This window comes from Ciona intestinalis, chromosome 8 (assembly GCF_000224145.3).
Source record: "Ciona intestinalis chromosome 8, KH, whole genome shotgun sequence".
Classification (NCBI taxonomy): domain Eukaryota; kingdom Metazoa; phylum Chordata; class Ascidiacea; order Phlebobranchia; family Cionidae; genus Ciona; species Ciona intestinalis.
In genome coordinates this window covers 5,581,766-5,597,825 of record NC_020173.2, presented here as the reverse complement: position 1 = coordinate 5,597,825, position 16,060 = coordinate 5,581,766, and the positions used below count along the sequence as shown (strand labels likewise).

General features: G+C 36.2%; 4 protein-coding genes across 5 annotated transcripts in view; 2 read left to right on the top strand and 2 right to left on the bottom strand.

Moving 5' to 3' along the window:
- The window catches only part of LOC100175246 (UPF0160 protein MYG1, mitochondrial-like), a 5,546-nt gene extending 3,919 nt beyond the window's left edge, over positions 1–1,627 (bottom strand). The window contains exons 1-3 of the mRNA XM_004226305.4: positions 1,394–1,627; positions 934–1,046; positions 411–573 (exon numbers count right to left, since the gene is read on the bottom strand). Of these exons, the coding sequence (XP_004226353.3) occupies positions 411–573; positions 934–1,046; positions 1,394–1,525 (408 nt within the window). The 5' untranslated portion in view covers positions 1,526–1,627. The remainder of the gene's footprint in view (positions 1–410; positions 574–933; positions 1,047–1,393) is intronic.
- Positions 1,628–2,253: 626 nt separating this feature from the next.
- LOC100182369 (probable ATP-dependent RNA helicase DHX35) lies at positions 2,254–5,093 on the top strand. Its single transcript, XM_026835679.1, has 2 exons — positions 2,254–3,490; positions 4,059–5,093. The coding sequence occupies exons 1-2, from the start codon at positions 2,325–2,327 to the stop codon at positions 4,978–4,980; spliced, it is 2,088 nt and encodes a 695-aa protein (XP_026691480.1). The 5' UTR covers positions 2,254–2,324; the 3' UTR covers positions 4,981–5,093.
- A 150-nt stretch (positions 5,094–5,243) lies between these two features.
- On the top strand, positions 5,244–10,414 carry LOC100183192 (cap-specific mRNA (nucleoside-2'-O-)-methyltransferase 2-like). Of its 2 annotated transcripts, XM_009861212.2 has the most exons (8): positions 5,244–5,850; positions 6,283–6,687; positions 6,994–7,151; positions 7,429–7,590; positions 8,027–8,700; positions 9,225–9,362; positions 9,680–9,776; positions 10,055–10,414. In XM_009861212.2, the coding sequence occupies exons 1-8, from the start codon at positions 5,262–5,264 to the stop codon at positions 10,136–10,138; spliced, it is 2,307 nt and encodes a 768-aa protein (XP_009859514.1). In that variant the 5' UTR covers positions 5,244–5,261; the 3' UTR covers positions 10,139–10,414. The 2 variants fall into 2 exon arrangements, with proteins under 2 accessions (XP_009859514.1, XP_026691478.1); XM_026835677.1 differs by lacking the exon at positions 9,225–9,362.
- A 401-nt stretch (positions 10,415–10,815) lies between these two features.
- On the bottom strand, positions 10,816–14,416 carry LOC100185557 (alpha-(1,3)-fucosyltransferase 6-like). Its single transcript, XM_002121382.3, has 5 exons — positions 13,904–14,416; positions 12,855–12,921; positions 12,321–12,522; positions 12,084–12,269; positions 10,816–11,590 (listed from the first exon to the last, which is right to left on the bottom strand). Exons 1-5 carry the CDS (start codon positions 13,979–13,981, stop codon positions 10,816–10,818), a joined length of 1,308 nt encoding a protein of 435 aa, XP_002121418.1. The 5' UTR covers positions 13,982–14,416.
- Positions 14,417–16,060: the final 1,644 nt, after the last annotated feature.

Sequence of the window (16,060 nt, the reverse complement as noted above, 5' to 3'; positions counted from 1 at the left end):
AATTACCTCTAAAATCTGAAATAGGTAAGCTTATTTATATTATTGATAATGTTGTTTGTAATTTCTATATTAATAATTTATTATTTTAAACATATTCAGGAGGTAGTTTTGCATATTTGGTGTTTATATATACAACATACCAGCGAAGTACACAACTTATTCATCACTTATTTACCCTCTAATAATGTTATGCAACTTCAGAGCAAAAACATATATTGCAAACTATGGTGGGCCATTCATAGTTATACAACTTGTCTACCATTGACAATAATTTCTCACAGCAGACTAATTTTGTGATAATGGGCCAACTCTGGCATAAACCCCAAGTCCCTTATCGTGACTTGTTGTACCACTTCGTCCATATAGAATAGAACAACACAACTAAATATAGAGCAGATATATTTATTTACTTTATCATAAATAACAGAAACAATCTTTTCATCACTCCCCTCCTCTCCAAGCAATAACTTCAATATTTCTTCCCCGTAATGACAATACACAAGCCCAGCGCTGCTTAGTTTAGTTTTCCATGGTTTATCTGGTCGTATGGAGTTCATGGTGCCAGAGAATGATCTGTAAAGAATAAATATAAGAGTGAATTTTCATTGATTTCCTTTAGATCTAAATTTAAATTGTTTCACATCCATTGTTATAAAGCTATTGTAGTAAGTCAAATGGTAAAAACTAAAAAGGGCTTCTGGCAGATGTTGTCATTTGAATTTTTATGCTTGGTGGGAACTTGAGTGACTTATCCATGGTTGCCATTCCCATTCCCATGCCCACAGTCGAGTTGCTGAAGCTATTGCAGTGTGTGGATAAGCAGACATGAATTTTGGTTGGTTTGGTCATTTATATCCCCGTGCATTGAAACTTAAGCAACTTACATGTAGTTGCCACCCCCATGCCCACATTGTATAATAAACCTCAGCCCACCTTTGATGGTGGTCGTATCTGCTTTTATCGTGATCATACACACCACCAACATCAACAACTATATCACAATTATTTAGGATTTCTGTGTCTCTTGTTCGAACTATCTCAGCGTCCTGGAACCAAAACAAGTAGGAGGTTTTACTAGTTGGTTATTAAATACTATTCCTATAACCATGAAGATAGACTGTTATTTGTAAAAGTAAAAACAGAATATAGCCTTAACCACCTTAAATTCATTGAAGTTAAACTATGCAAACAGTATGAACATTATTAAATGTCAGAACTTTCAAAATCCCACTGGTGCTAGTGAAGAATCCCTTTGCCACCTTATTTGCTAACCACTAACTCCTATACTCACTAAACCCCTAACCACCAACCTGCCTATTCTGCTATGTACCGGAGGATTATTCACTAGTGCCAAATAATTTAACCAGTAAACATGTTACAAATGGTAACTTACCTTATATTTTGGCAGTAATTTCAACAGATAACACGCCAACACTTCATCGCAGTGAAAAGTGCCGTTATGTGTTCCGATTTTAACTTTTTCCCCGTTCAAACACATCTTTTTCTGTGGTGGTTCTGAATTCATTGATCGAGCTAAAAATCCTCTTAAACGAAAACGAAATATTCTAAAGCAGCAAGCCAGTACAGAAGTGCGTGTTGTGTATAGGGCGCATATGAGTTCCACTGGTCCCATAGCGCCTGAACACGAATCGGCAAAATACAATATCACATTAAATTCGTGTTTCATATAATTAATTGGATATAAAGTACGGAATATGTAATACAATACATACTATACTTTGGCTGTCAAATTCGAGTATCAAGTACTAATCGATTAATGTTTTTACCTGTCTCGTTTTGTAAACGTTTACCACAGAAGGAAACTTTCGTGCGGGTTTTTACGCGCGTCGGGCGATAAGTAAGTCCGTTGGACACAAATGGTGTAAACAGTAAATACATAGGCGCAAAGTAAACTTGAATATGAAATAAATAGTTATGTGTATAGAAGTATAGAATGAATAATGCGTTAAATGTTGGTGAATATAGTGTCCTAAAACGATGCAACATTATTATTATTAAATTATATTACTGTGTTAAATTTTCTCTGTGTTGTGGGTGTTTTTGTCGGATTTGTTATTTGTAATGACATAATGGTTATATTATATTTATTTATAATGTTTAAGTTTGTGTATATGTTCTAACTTGACAGTGAGCATGAGGTGTGTGCTAATTATACCTTATAGCTTGGGTATATAATATAAAATAAGATACTCATGTTATAACTTGCCAGAGACTTAAGACTTAACAACAGACTTAACAACAATTTATTTTTAATTTTTAGACCTTTAACTGTAATTGCGTTGTCAAGTTCTTGTCCAAATAAAATGAGTCGACCAAGATTTTGGCGACCTGGAGACGATCAACCAAATGAAAGCGTGAAGCAGGAACGGGCGGGGTCAGATGACACAGTGGTTTTTAATAACCATGCCGATCTGTCGCTTATGAATCAGCGAAAAAGGTTGCCAATATTTCAATATAGAAATCATATTCTTTATCTATTAGAGAAGCATAATGTCCTAATTATAGTGGGGGAGACTGGGTCGGGTAAGAGCACGCAGGTGCCACAATATCTGGTTGAAAGTGGATGGACAGAAAAAGGCAAACATGGATGTCTCATTACACAACCTAGGCGTGTAGCTGCTGTTACTCTAGCGACTCGTGTGGCGGAAGAGCGAGGTTCTTTATTGGGGGGTGAGGTGGGATACGGTATTAGGTTCGACGATTGTTTTGATCCAAGAGAAACAGTGATCAAGTTTGTCACCGATGGGGTCCTCCTTAGAGAGATGATGAGTGATCCTTTGCTGAAGAAGTATAATGTTGTCATTGTGGATGAAGCTCATGAGAGGAGCATTAATACTGACATGTGCATGGGGCTGTTAAAGAAGATACAACGTAAGCGACAAGATTTAAGGATCATAATTTCTTCAGCGACCATTTCAGCGGAATTTTTTAAGGATTTTTTCACGATAAAAAACGCTGGAAAGTCTCAAGATAATGTGGGTGTGTTGTCAGTGGAGGGAAGGAATTATCCAATTGAAGTTTTTTATTCCTCCGACCCAGTGCCTGATTATGTGAAAGCAACCGTGGAGACAGTTTTGCAGATTCACCGTCATGAAGGCGATGGCGACATACTTGTGTTTCTGACAGGTCAGGATGAAGTCCGGACAGCTGTTCGATTATTAATTGATGACCTTCGTAGCAGAGGGCAGGATAAGAAGAAATATTTAAAAGTTTTGCCGTTTTATAGCGGTTTACATGAGAAAGAACAGTTTAAAGTGTTTGAACGAGTTTCTAGGAACACAAGGAAAGTTATTGTGGCTACAAACGTGGCAGAAACATCAGTAACTATTGAAGGTGTTACGTTTGTGGTGGATTGCTGCTTCGTTAAGCTCAAGGTTTACAACCCATCGTCGGGAATTGAATCTTTGATTGTTTGTCCCGCTTCCCAAGCATCCTTGGAGCAAAGAGCTGGAAGAGCAGGAAGATGCAGGTATGTCATATTATAATAATAATAAATTAATAATAACAACTTTTGTTTGCCTCTTCTTTTACGGTAGCGAAGATTTAGAAATATTTTTAAATGAAATACAGGATATAGCGACAAAACAACAGTTGTTAAAACACTGTTAAAAACATGTTTATATTTAATTGGAAGAAAATTAGGTGTGGTTGATACACCTAGCAAGTATCTTTTTTATCACAGGTGTTTTTAGCAGGAGTGTGATATAATTGTCCATCCACTTAAGTCCCCCACTTAACTCCTCATTGTATATTCCTGAAAAAACTCCTGTTATTCATATATAAGTTGTATTGTCTTAGATGTGGTATAGAAAGTATTTAATAATAAAACTAACATTGTTTTATAACAGGTTGTATAATTTCGTTATTACATATATCCATATATAATATATGATAAGAAACAAACCAGTTGTCGGTTTTTAACCAGGTGACACTAATTTTCTTAGTTTAAGACATAATAAGCTATGTTATATTATTAAGTAAACCCCACTATGATAAAATTTAATTTCACTGATGTTTGTTTAATGTTTATGTTGCAGAAATGGTAAAGTTTACCGTCTATGCCCTGAGAAAGAAGCTATGTCTTTGGAAAAAACCACCCCGCCAGAAATGCAGCGTTCCAACCTGATGTCTGTTATTCTTCAGCTAAAAGCACTGGGTGTGGATAACGTTTTACGATTCCATTTTATATCCCCACCTCCCGCACAGTGCATGGTCCGTGGACTTGAACTGCTTTTTGCTCTCGGAGCTCTTGACCAAAACGGGAATCTTACGTCACCATTAGGGGTCACTATGGCTGAGTTTCCATTGAATCCAATGTTTGTGAAGATGCTTTTGGAGTCGGAAAAATTTGATTGTTCAAGTGAGATTGTAACTATAGTAGCAATGTTACAAGTCCGTGATGTCGCAATCTTTCCGACCAATGAGCGAGGGAAAGCAGCAATGGAGCATCGTAAGTTCGCTGTCGCACAAGGAGATCATTTCACTCTGCTTAATATTTACGATTGTTTCATAAACGAAGGAAACAAAACAAAGAAATGGTGCGAGAAGTATTATTTGAACTACAAAGCGCTGAAGAGAGCGGTAAAAATACGTGAGAATCTTTGCAAATATATGAACAGATTCAAGGTAGCAGTACAACCTGCACAAAGTGACATTTCTAAAATCCAGCGCTGTATTGTGTCAGGGTTTTTCGCAAACGCTGCTCGATTACACCATGATGGTTCATACAGAGGCCTCCATAATGATGTCACACTCCACATTCATCCATCATCGGTCCTTATTGCTGAAAAATATCCTCCAAAATTTCTTGTTTTTAACGAAATATTGGAAACATCGAAAATGTTTATGAGAGACGTCACATTGGTTGAACCGGATTGGTTACATGAACTCGCGCCACATTTTTATGAGTTTGGAACGCAGCATGAAGTTTATTCTAAAAGAATTAAACTTGACGTTTAAATTTTTGATCTATTTAAAATTTTAGACAAACTTGATTATTTTTGTCATTAAAAATGATATTTTTCCTTTAATTTTTTCTGCTCCTCGCCCTATAATACAATTTTGTGAAATTTTGTTATCTTTCACTCGGTGACCAATTTAAACCAAATCATTTTGGACAAACATGGTTTGTATTCAATATTTTGTAACTTAAATTTAGTTCATTTGAATAGAAACTTAAATTACAATTATTTTTCAACATTGTTTTTACATTTTTTAGGTTTTTAGTTTGTTTTGTAATAATGGATCATTATGACCCGGATATTCTAACAGAAGAAGCGTTCCAGAAGAGGTTTCATTATAAAAACCCAACCGATGATAAATGGAAGATACCTCAGTGTGCGATATTTAGTTGTGAGGGTGGGGTGGTTGGGGGGTTATCTGGGGTCAAAGAGGGGTTAAATGAGGTCAAAAGTTCACTGAATCATTATGAAATACAAAAATGGAACAAACACACTACTTTTGTCAACCCGTCAGGGAAAGTACTTAACGTTCTGCGTCGGAGGATTCAGCCAGAGTTAAGCACCCAAGCCTGGTGTAAATTCCATGAGCTTTTATCTTATGGGAATGTTATACCAACCAACTGTGGTGCAGGTGATACACTCTGTTCTGTTCACCTATGTGAAGCTCCTGGTGGTTTCATTGCGAGTTTGAATCACCATCTCAAAAGTCAGCGCCCGAATGTTAAGCATAAGTGGGTGGGGAATACCCTAAACCCATACTATGAGGGTAATCCTCTATCTTCATGTATAGTGGATGACAGACTCATATCAAGGACTTTAAAATCGTGGTGTTTTGGACAAGACAACACAGGAGATGTTTTTAAACCAGGTTGGTTTTTACATGTTGGTTGTTGAATATTTGCATTAGGGTATTGCATGTGTTTTTCATTCATTGTTATATATGTAATGTATTGATAGTTTTGATAGATGCTTTATATTATATTAATGTTTAATACTATTTCTCCATGAGCATAAGTGACCAGGCCAAACCCAATACTCACTATTGTATTGAGTTAAAACCGTATTAACCCATAGTAGAATCAGCAGTTTAATAATTACCCTAGCTTAGAAATTAAAATTTACATTTTTAGAGCTTACTTTGTTGCTTGTTACAAACATACTACAAAAACACCGTTTATATATTTCGTTCCCTAAAAAAAATATCGGAAATGCATAGCGTGTTTAATTATTAGCAGCTAAAAGATTATTCACATTTTGGTAGCAAAAGTAAGGGAATACATGTTAATTATTTCATTTACAGAATTCATGGATTCTTTGAGTGCGCATTGTCACAATGAGTTTGATGATGCAACAATCGGATTAGTAACCGCTGATGGAAGTTTGAACTGCGCCGATAAACCTGGAGAGCAAGAGACGGTGGTTGCTCCTTTGCATCACGTGGAGATGCTGGATGCTCTTCAGTTGCTCTGCTCCGGAGGAACCTTCGTGATGAAGATGTTCACTTTGTTCGAAGTACATTCAGCGTCTATTATGTACTTGCTATGTTGCTTGTTTGAAGAGGTGTCCGTCATCAAACCTGCGACAAGCAAAGCCGGAAACTCTGAGGTTTATGTTGTGTGTAGGAATTACTGTGGGCTGGATGGATGGAAGGAGTTTCATGAAAATCTTCGCAAACATTTTCCATTTCATAATGTTTTAAATAAAGGTAAGTAGTTGGAGTTAATGAAGTTTTATCTTTTCCTGTTTATGAATTATCTGTTTCTTGGCGTTGGGCTGTCAGACACCTCATTAAGGGCCTTACTTTTATAAACAGAAGATTTTTTTGTAAGTTTATGGAAACTTTATGGGATAGAATATTTTATCTTTATAGAATAATCAATAGATTAAATAAGTTTCCTTCAACCTGCCATTAGACTGTCATTTTTTTGTACTTTTTTTCATATTGCATATATTATAGTTGCATTTCCTTAACTTCAGAGATAAAATAAAATTTCAATTCCCTACATCCTAGGTTTCTCAATATTCCCCCCCAGTTTCCTTCCCGACAGTTTCATAGACCAACACACAGCGTGTGTTCGATTGTTTGTAACTTTACAAGAATCCGCCATCAATAGAAACATCTTTTACTACAACAATATTACAGATGATGCCAAATCGACAATAAAACAAGTGAGTTGTTCAACTTGGTCCATCGTCAGTGTAAATGAGGTTAATAACTGACTTCTGTCCACCAAGTTATGCACACACCCACTTGTATAAAAAGTTATTGTTAATGTTTCATCACATTCACATTCCCTGATAAAGTCTTGTCTGATAGCAGACAAAAGTCAGAAATACCTTACGTTTTTCATACCAGATGAGCCGCTGATAGATTATTTACCTTACAGACAAATTATTTCTTCTAAATAACCCTTTCATTTCTTTTTACCCCCTAACTTACGCCAAGGTCCAGGAACAAGTAACCCAGCGCTTCTTTGATGTTTGTAACTTGCGTAAGATCAAACAGAAGCTTTGCATAGTGCCCTCTGGTGTGTTACAATCTGGGGGAATTCGTTCAAACATCAAACAGTGTGCAAGGTTGGAGGGTTCGTTTAGTGACAGAGTGTTGGTGAGTTCTGTGTGTTTACAACTATATATCATCCTGCTATATGACACAGGGTCAGAGTTAGCTTCATGGGATTATACAGTTATTTGTTCTGTAGTGCGTTTTTAAGAACTGTAAGTGGTTGTTTTAACATCTATATTTGTATTTCTTTACTCAAGAATTGTCCTGCTATATGAGCACCAGTTCATGGTGACATTAACAGAATTTATTACAGTTATATTATGGTTGTTTTAGCTGTAACAAATTTTATGATTTCGACCCTGATCTGGTGCTTATAAAGTTGGATAATTCTTGTGCAATGAAATACAGTAAGGATCTGGTGCTACGAAAACATAACAGACAAAGTTAAAGTCCAACAAATTGTATAATAAAATATAAAGCACCAGATTCTTACCACGGTTGTTTCAGCTTTGAATATTGATAATATATTTACAACCAGGGCAAGGGAGTTGACCACGCTTCCCATTCCTCGGATAACGGATTCGAATCTCATTTCCATGACGACCCAGAATGGATTGTGATGCGTAAGAAGCATTTCTGGTGGAACGAATCAAGCGTGAAGCTCGGGGAAAAGTTACGAGTCATCAATTCTTCAATTTTCTGCGACACGGATGTTATCGCCGGTTACCAATTGTCGTTCGAACAACGAACAATAGATTGTGAGTCAGCTGTTTTAAGGAATGATTTAGCAGTTTTTCATGATAACTCAGCAGAGATGTCGGACGACTCGACACATTTTTCTGATGAATCAACAAATTTATCGCTGACTAACCTCGTTCTAGAGGAAGATCTACAAAGAATAATTACTCAGCATAATCATACAGTGCTTGAAATTGAACCACCATGTGGCTCATCGGTTTACAGCGAGTGGATTTCAAAACTAATTGAAAAAACCAACCCCACCCTTGCAAGGGAGAAACTCAACTTAAAAGAAACAAAACCAAACAATTTCTCCCCGAAAAAACATGAAGTGGTTTTTACATCTGTCGTTCCAAGCGATATGTTAAAGTTATGTTGGCCAGAACTTAACTGTCGCCCTTACATGTTAAAACTTCTTCAAATTTTGATGAAAAACATTCAGAAACGAGGTTCTTGCTTTATTATTCTACCAAGGTCAGTTAACACCTATTGTTAAACAAAAAGGTTCCTTGTTTCAAATTTCAAGCTTTACTTTAAGGTTAATGATACTGATAGTCTGCTGAATCGTGAGAATGAGGTGTATGCAGCCTCTATGTATGGTGTGCAGCACTTCTGTATAAGACTTTGTGGTTACTCACCCTAAGTATAAACATAAAAGTATCCTCTTGACAGTGAGCATGGGGTGTATGAAGCCACTATGCATGGTTTGCAACACCAATGTTTTAAATCCTTGGTCTTCCACCCTGAGGATAAATACAAAAATGGCTAACTAGACAGTAAACATGAGGTGTATAGATACACCATTTGTCTGGTGTATAAGAAGGCACCCATGTTATAACTTGTCAGTGAGCATGAGGTGTATGAATACACCATGTGTGTCTGGTGTATAAGAAGACACCTATGTTATAATTCAACAGTGAGCATGAGGTGTATGAATATACACATGCACACTGATTCATTATTATATAATAATTAAAATGTACCTTACATACACTCAGTGCATTGACCCGTCTCACCATTCAATCTCTATGGATTTTATCTCAATGTTTCGAAGAGTTTATGTTGCAAGTCGTGAAAATTGACCTTAAACCCCCAGCTATATTATTTGTTGGTGTCAAGTTTAAAGCAAATCATAGGTGAGTTGTTGATATGTTTGTTTATTTAGATACTGTGGTATAGTTAGACCATGAGCATGAGTTGTGTAAATGGTAAATACACCATGTGTGTCTGGTATATAAGAAGACACCCATGTTATAACTTAACAGTGAGCATGAGGTGTATGAATACACCATGTGTGTCTGGTGTATAAGAAGACACCCATGTTATAACTTAACAGTGAGCATGAGGTGTATGAATACACCATGTATTTAATAGGCCTGGTCTAAAAAAAGAGACTTTTGGTATTATTCGACAATGTGCATGACATACATTAGTAAAACTCTATTATTAACAGTTACATACATTCACTTGACGACCTAACACGACGGGAATTACAACCAGGATACGAATTTGTTGAATTATTTTCAGTTTCTCAAATGTTCAGTTTAAAGGTGAGTGTAAAAAACTTCCCACAGGCAAAAAATGTTTTCATAATTTACTTTACAGCCATGCAAGTGGTAAGGTTTTTCTACAGGTTTACTTTACCTATGTCTGGTGGCTTGTACAGGTTCACAAGCTCTGCTTATGGCCTAGTTTCATTTGGAAATGTATTACCACAAAATAGTGAATATAATTAGCTGGCACGAGGTGTATGAACACCTGTGTTATAACGACTGAAGTTAAATAAGTTACGTTTATTCATTCATTTTGAAGTTTCTTTTAATTTCAGAGTTACTTTTTTGAATCTGTGCGTCAATCAAATAACGCTTGCTTGGTGGAGTTGTCACACTTATTCATGACAAGTGGCACGTAACTGAAGCCAGTGATCGTGAGGTTATTACTATTTTATTCAGCAGCGTATTTGTAATCTTAACTTTTACATTTCTTTAAACTTTAAAAGTGATTTCGTTTTCATAAATTATGCAGTTTCTGTCAAGATTCTTATTTTTTCTGATTTTGTAAAAACTTTTACCCACATAAATTGTGGTCTTTTCTGTAAAATTTCTATGCAGTTTATTTTATTAACTTTTCATAAATGCTTCCACTTTGGGTAAACTAAATATAATAAATAAATGAAACAATGACAAGTTTTAAGGCACAATTACAGCATATTTTATATAGTAGGTTGGGGCAAGACGGGACACCTTTTGCACATAATACCCAAATATTCTGATCATGTTTTAAACAATTAACAACGGTCTATGGGAGTCCGAGGATACGGTTTTATAATTCTTTGAATTTTCCTTGTTTACTACCAAATGGTACGACAAAATAGAATGAAAAGGTGTCCCATCTTCCCCCACCCTACTATACCTAAGAACAGATTGCAACAAAATGTAGATTTATAAAGGTTAACAAACAATAGCCTGGCATTGCTTGCACCACTTTTCACAGGTGTTTATTTAACTTATATTTGACAAACACTATAAAAAATATCTATTATCTATTTAAGAAATCTTAAAAACTACTCTAGCAAAAACTTTAAAAAGTTCAGTTTCTTTTTAAACAATCATCTGTATCGGCGTCAAACCAAAACTTTTTCAGTGAAGGAACTGTTTTATGAGAAACTTGGTTCACGCCCCCTTTTATGAACCGACACAATTCACAAAACGCGTTATCAAAATGGTTTTTATGTTTTGTCAGCAAAGCCCGGTCTTTATAGTCATTTACACCTAGTAAAGGATAATAACCCGGTATTTTCCATCTCCACGCGAAGTACTTTGTATAAGCGCCCATGTCTGTGTCTAAGTGTTTTAAATACTTAGCTAGCTCCTCAAGTGAATTAAAGTCATCATAATGAATGAATGATCCTGGAGGAGCAATTTCTTCCACATCACTTTTAGGAGGACCCCACACAATAGGAACAGCCCCAGAGTAAAATGCGTTGAACCATAACTTCTCTGTGATATAACCCCGACAATGAACCCCATTTTCAAAGGCCAAGTAGAACTTATAGTCAGCCAATGTTGGGTAAAACCCTTTACTCCCAAAAGTGAGGTTCCCACAATGTCCATAAATATCCACCCCAACCCCTAACCTTTGTAACTGTTGCACAACAATAAACCTTTGTTTCGCACCCTCTGTGAGGGCACAGTTGCTTGCCACCCATGCAACAACTCCTGTTTTTCGTGCGATGACATCACGAATCTTTGGCTCCATCTCCTGGTTGTCCTTCCGTTGATCTTCGCTTCCAAACAGAATGTTTTCCGTCTTAACGATTCCAGGATCACGTGACAAATCGTCGTTCTCTGCGTCGATCGTTTGCCTAGAAACCAAAATTACGTCATTGATAATGTCGTTACAGAGTTTCAACGTCAGTAAGCATGAGGTGTGTATGAACACGCCATGTGTGTCTGGTGTATAAGAAGACGCCCATGTTATAACTGGATAGTAAGCATAAGGTGTATGAATACACCATGTGTGTCTACTGTCTGGTGTATAAGAAGACACCCATGTTATAACTGGATAGTAAGCATAAGGTGTACGAATACACCATGTGTGTCTGGTGTATGAGAAGACACTGCTGTTATAACTGAACAACAGGCGTGAGGTGTATGAATACACCATGTGTGTCTGGTGTATAAGAAGACACCTATGTTATAACTCGACAGTGAGCATGAGGTGTATGAATACACCATGTGTGTCTGGTGTATAAGAAGACACCCACGTAATAACTCAACAGTGAACATGGGATGACCATGTATGGTGTGCAACAAGACACCCATGTTATAATTGACAGCGAGCATGAGGTGTCTTACTTGAGTCTTGTCTTCACAAAGTCTCTCGCAACAAACGGATACAACATTCCATTAACGTCTGAATCTCGTCTGTGGGTCATCGTCCAGTTAAAGTAATCATCAAAATCGTCCAAACTTTTTCGGTACAAATACTTTGCCGTCCATGCGCTTTCACGTGACCACCATACGAACGCCTGATTGGGTCGCCTGAAAATTTAAATATTTTAGGCGCGAAAATATGGCGAATATTTTTCAAACCTTTTCTTGGGATCTGGTAGATCGTTTCGCTTCGCTGATTTCATCATAAACACAACAGCGTCTGCGTCATCGAAGTATGCTCGGTCATGCGTGACTGTGCATCCGCCCCCGCATAATGGGTGTTTGGGGATTTCCCCAGGCATGATAAACATTGCCCATATAAGGATAATCCCTTTGCTCGGAACAATATGCGGTTTCTCTTCTGCCATCGTGCGGATACATAAATATTAAACTCACGTTACAGGATTTACAAAACTTACAGGTCTCATTCAATATTAAAAAAGAATGAAAACAGAATTATATACCCGTATAAAACAGAATTATATACCCGTAATACGGGTTTTAGATAACAACGCTATCCCATCTTACCCCATAGTGGTATACACTAGCGCAGCCAAATATGATTAAGTCCTACACCACTGGCTTAATGGTAGTTCAATAGCAATGTGCGTTTAATTGCTTGTTAGCATAATAGTTACGTATGCTTTCCATTACCTTGTCTTTAATAACTTTTGCGGACCAGTGTTTCCTTACCTTTGTTTCGTTGCATTGAATGTACCGCTGGTGACGAGAAACCATTTACCGAAACGGAAACACTGCTCTGTGGAAAATAATCCAAGTTCAATAGAGGGATATATGACGTCACAAATCGCCTGCAGCGCTGTTGACGCGGCAATGTTTAGGTAAGCATGGTGCTTTAGAATGTACGTTTAGCTATAACGTGGTTTGGAAGTGAAGGCTTCCACGCACCAAGCTCTACTTAGTTTTCTCGCCGGCCAAATCTACGCGCCTTTGACCTTTCAATATAATTAGAATAACCGAATTCGCATTATTTCTGCTACTTAAGAATAAATGTAACTCGTATTTTATGATACACATTAATACCAATATTAAAACTTGTATTTTCTGTCACACAGATATACCACTATATGCTAAAATATGACTTTGGTTAAAATCACAACAATGCTTTGTTCATTGTTATTGCCACTATATGTATTTTCCATAAATTGAATATGATCTTCGTTAGCGTGCCGGTACTAAGAGATAAACAAAATTTCATTCTATAATATATAGTAACTACTTGGTACAGTGTAATATTGTATGCTCAGACATTAGGGGCGTATATGGTATGTCGTAGAGGAGACTTATACAAACATCGAAGCTTTGTTTTATGTTGTAGCGAGAAACCCGGTTCCGCAATGTGAATATATAACGTTGCTACGTCATTATATTTGGTGGTTCGCAGAATTACGAAACCACCATTCGTAACAAATGAAGCGATAATGTGAAAACAATGATTAAATACAATGGAAAAATGAATCAATGAATGAATTATGCTGAGATAATCACATTGCAGATTTTATCGTATAATAGAAGAAATAATATAGAGAAATAAGCGCCCAAAAGCACTAAAATAAAGCAACATCACATAATACACTTTGACGTCACTTTTATTTTAAATGAGAACCGACCAACACTTGGTGCGACTTATCACTAGTTTGAGTGCTTAGTGTTAGCAAAACATACAAAGTAATACATATACGCTTTGGTGATACCTCGTGTTTATTCAAGCAACAACTTACCATATTCCAGATATACAGCCATACTATGAACAACGAAACTGAACAGAAAGCTCCAAACGTTATGTATTTTCGACGCATGTTCCTATGTAGGATATTGTTATTAGCACGCCATCAGCATATGTAATTGCTTCCTATCTGTCCAGAATATAAAATACACTGCCCTGCGTTTCAAATGGCTTACTATGTTCGGCTGAATGTTTTAATACAATACTTTATGAACAGGAAAAAGACTTTAATCTCCGGTGAAGCGAACCTGTTGCTAGGTTAATAGCTACTCAGCCACAAAACTGGTAGCTTCCTAACTTGCTGTACTGTGTTTGCATTACGTTCTGTGCTTGTATCTCGCATCGCTTAATATGACTTTCTCCACACTGTTTCTTTGATAAACTCCACAGAGGCCCTTGAGTGAAGTAGAAACGTTGCCAAGTGAATTTACTTAATGTGGGCTGAAATATTTGTAATCGTAAAGGGACATTTTTATTGTTGTATAGATTGAATTCGTTAAAAAATAGCAAAAGTTAAAATATAATAATCCATGCTTAATATAAACGCAAACTGTTTTTTTAAATTGCGGTATTACATAACAATTTGTTATTTTAAAGGTTTTATATTATAAAACAATGTCTTTTTTTATACTAATTTTAATTATTTAAAAAGTCCCCAAAAGTCCTAAAGAATATAAAAATTACGCTCATCCGTTTAAATGGTCACGGCTGAATGATTACCGGTAAAATTCGCTCATTCCGCGAAATTTTAAAAACAAAACAGAAATATTTAAAGAACTTAGAATTTTAAGTGATAGTGTTTCGGCTTATTCAATCTTTTGTGAACATTCCAAGTTAAAATTTATTGATTTTGTCTGCTTATTTATGAGTACAAGTTAAATGCGCTGGAGTTAACATTATAGACTAAGACGACCAGGTTTTAGTTCAAAGTTTTACTTTAGCGCATAGTTGTAATTTTTTTACACCGGGTAACCGAAGTAAATCTTTTTGTACATTATTCAAACTTTACTGTCTGTTTGTGAAGTATATTTTTCTATTTTTTATCAAATTATATATGTTGTTTTTCTAAAAATAATTAGGATATTTCACTTTATATGTAGCACCTTGCACCTGTAGTATTTTATTTAAAAATTTATAGATAAAATTTAAGACAGCTTAATGCTTTCTGTTAGTTCATATTTTACCCCGGAATCTGAAAAAAATATTCATGGTCAAAATGTGAAAAAAGTTGATTCTTGTTTCGTATTTCCTCTATCTCCAAAACATCTTTGGTGAGTTGTTGTAAGATTAATTTGTGGTTTAGTTAAATCAAGTCTGGGTGCTAGTGAAGAGTCTGCACCCCCACTCCCTCCCCCACCTTATTTGCTAACCAATAACCCCTAACCCCTATATAACCACTAACTACTAACCCCTATAACCTAACCCCCTAACCTAGGGGTCCGAAGATTGTAAAAGTCTTATTTTTTCTATTTTCGCCAAACTGAGTCAAGGGCATTCAGCATTCCTTAAAAAATGCCCTGTATCCTGAACCTCAACTTTGCTTTATTATATATTTATTTATTTATATAATATGTTGTTTTGTTTCCAGGGACATGACGCCACAAGGAGATAGTTTTATGTTTGGTTTCCAACATTACCCTACCATAGACTTGGTATGCGTTGAGCGTTGTATACGCCTCGCACATAAACATGCAATACAGGATGTGGAAGAGAGGGGTAACGAAACTTTCCGAGGGTTTCTGATCGGCTCATTGGAAGTTGTGGAAGGTGGGTTTATTAAACTTGAAATCTTCCGTCGAATTAATTTTTGGTATCAAATTTGTATGTTTATATAAGTCGCCTTAAATTTGACACTGATAATGTTTGTCACATACCAAATGTAGGTACGTTAAAGTTTACATTCTGAAGAGCAATTAAAAGTATCACACTATGCCTTGTTATGCCAGCAGTAGCAGAATAACCAACTAGGTTGTCTAAACTTGGTTCTAGAAATAAAATGACCGAAAGAGCAGTTTATGATTAGTATTATTCCAGACAATAACAATTTGTCTCATAATGCTGATTATAATTGTTTTGTAACAGATGAAAGTGGGATTGTGGTCACCCTTGATCGATTTGACCCCGGCATCGTGAAAGATGATGTCATAAAGTC

What these genes read in the sequence shown, in the direction of transcription:
- LOC100185557 (XM_002121382.3), bottom strand. Translation starts at nt 13,981, where the DNA reads ATGCGTCGAAAATACATAACGTTTGGAGCTTTCTGTTCAGTTTCGTTG. An exon ending in GGCTGTATATCTGGAATATG is followed by an intron (nt 12,922 to 13,903) that starts GTAAGTTGTTGC and finishes TATTTTCCACAG; the next exon opens with AGCAGTGTTTCCGTTTCGGT. An exon ending in TTCAATGCAACGAAACAAAG is followed by an intron (nt 12,523 to 12,854) that starts GTAAGGAAACAC and finishes GCACGATGGCAG; the next exon opens with AAGAGAAACCGCATATTGTT.
- LOC100182369 (XM_026835679.1), top strand. Translation starts at nt 2,325, where the DNA reads ATGAGTCGACCAAGATTTTGGCGACCTGGAGACGATCAACCAAATGAA. An exon ending in GGAAGAGCAGGAAGATGCAG is followed by an intron (nt 3,491 to 4,058) that starts GTATGTCATATT and finishes TTTATGTTGCAG; the next exon opens with AAATGGTAAAGTTTACCGTC.
- LOC100183192 (XM_009861212.2), top strand. Translation starts at nt 5,262, where the DNA reads ATGGATCATTATGACCCGGATATTCTAACAGAAGAAGCGTTCCAGAAG. An exon ending in CGTTTAGTGACAGAGTGTTG is followed by an intron (nt 7,591 to 8,026) that starts GTGAGTTCTGTG and finishes ATTTACAACCAG; the next exon opens with GGCAAGGGAGTTGACCACGC. An exon ending in TGCTTTATTATTCTACCAAG is followed by an intron (nt 8,701 to 9,224) that starts GTCAGTTAACAC and finishes ACATACACTCAG; the next exon opens with TGCATTGACCCGTCTCACCA.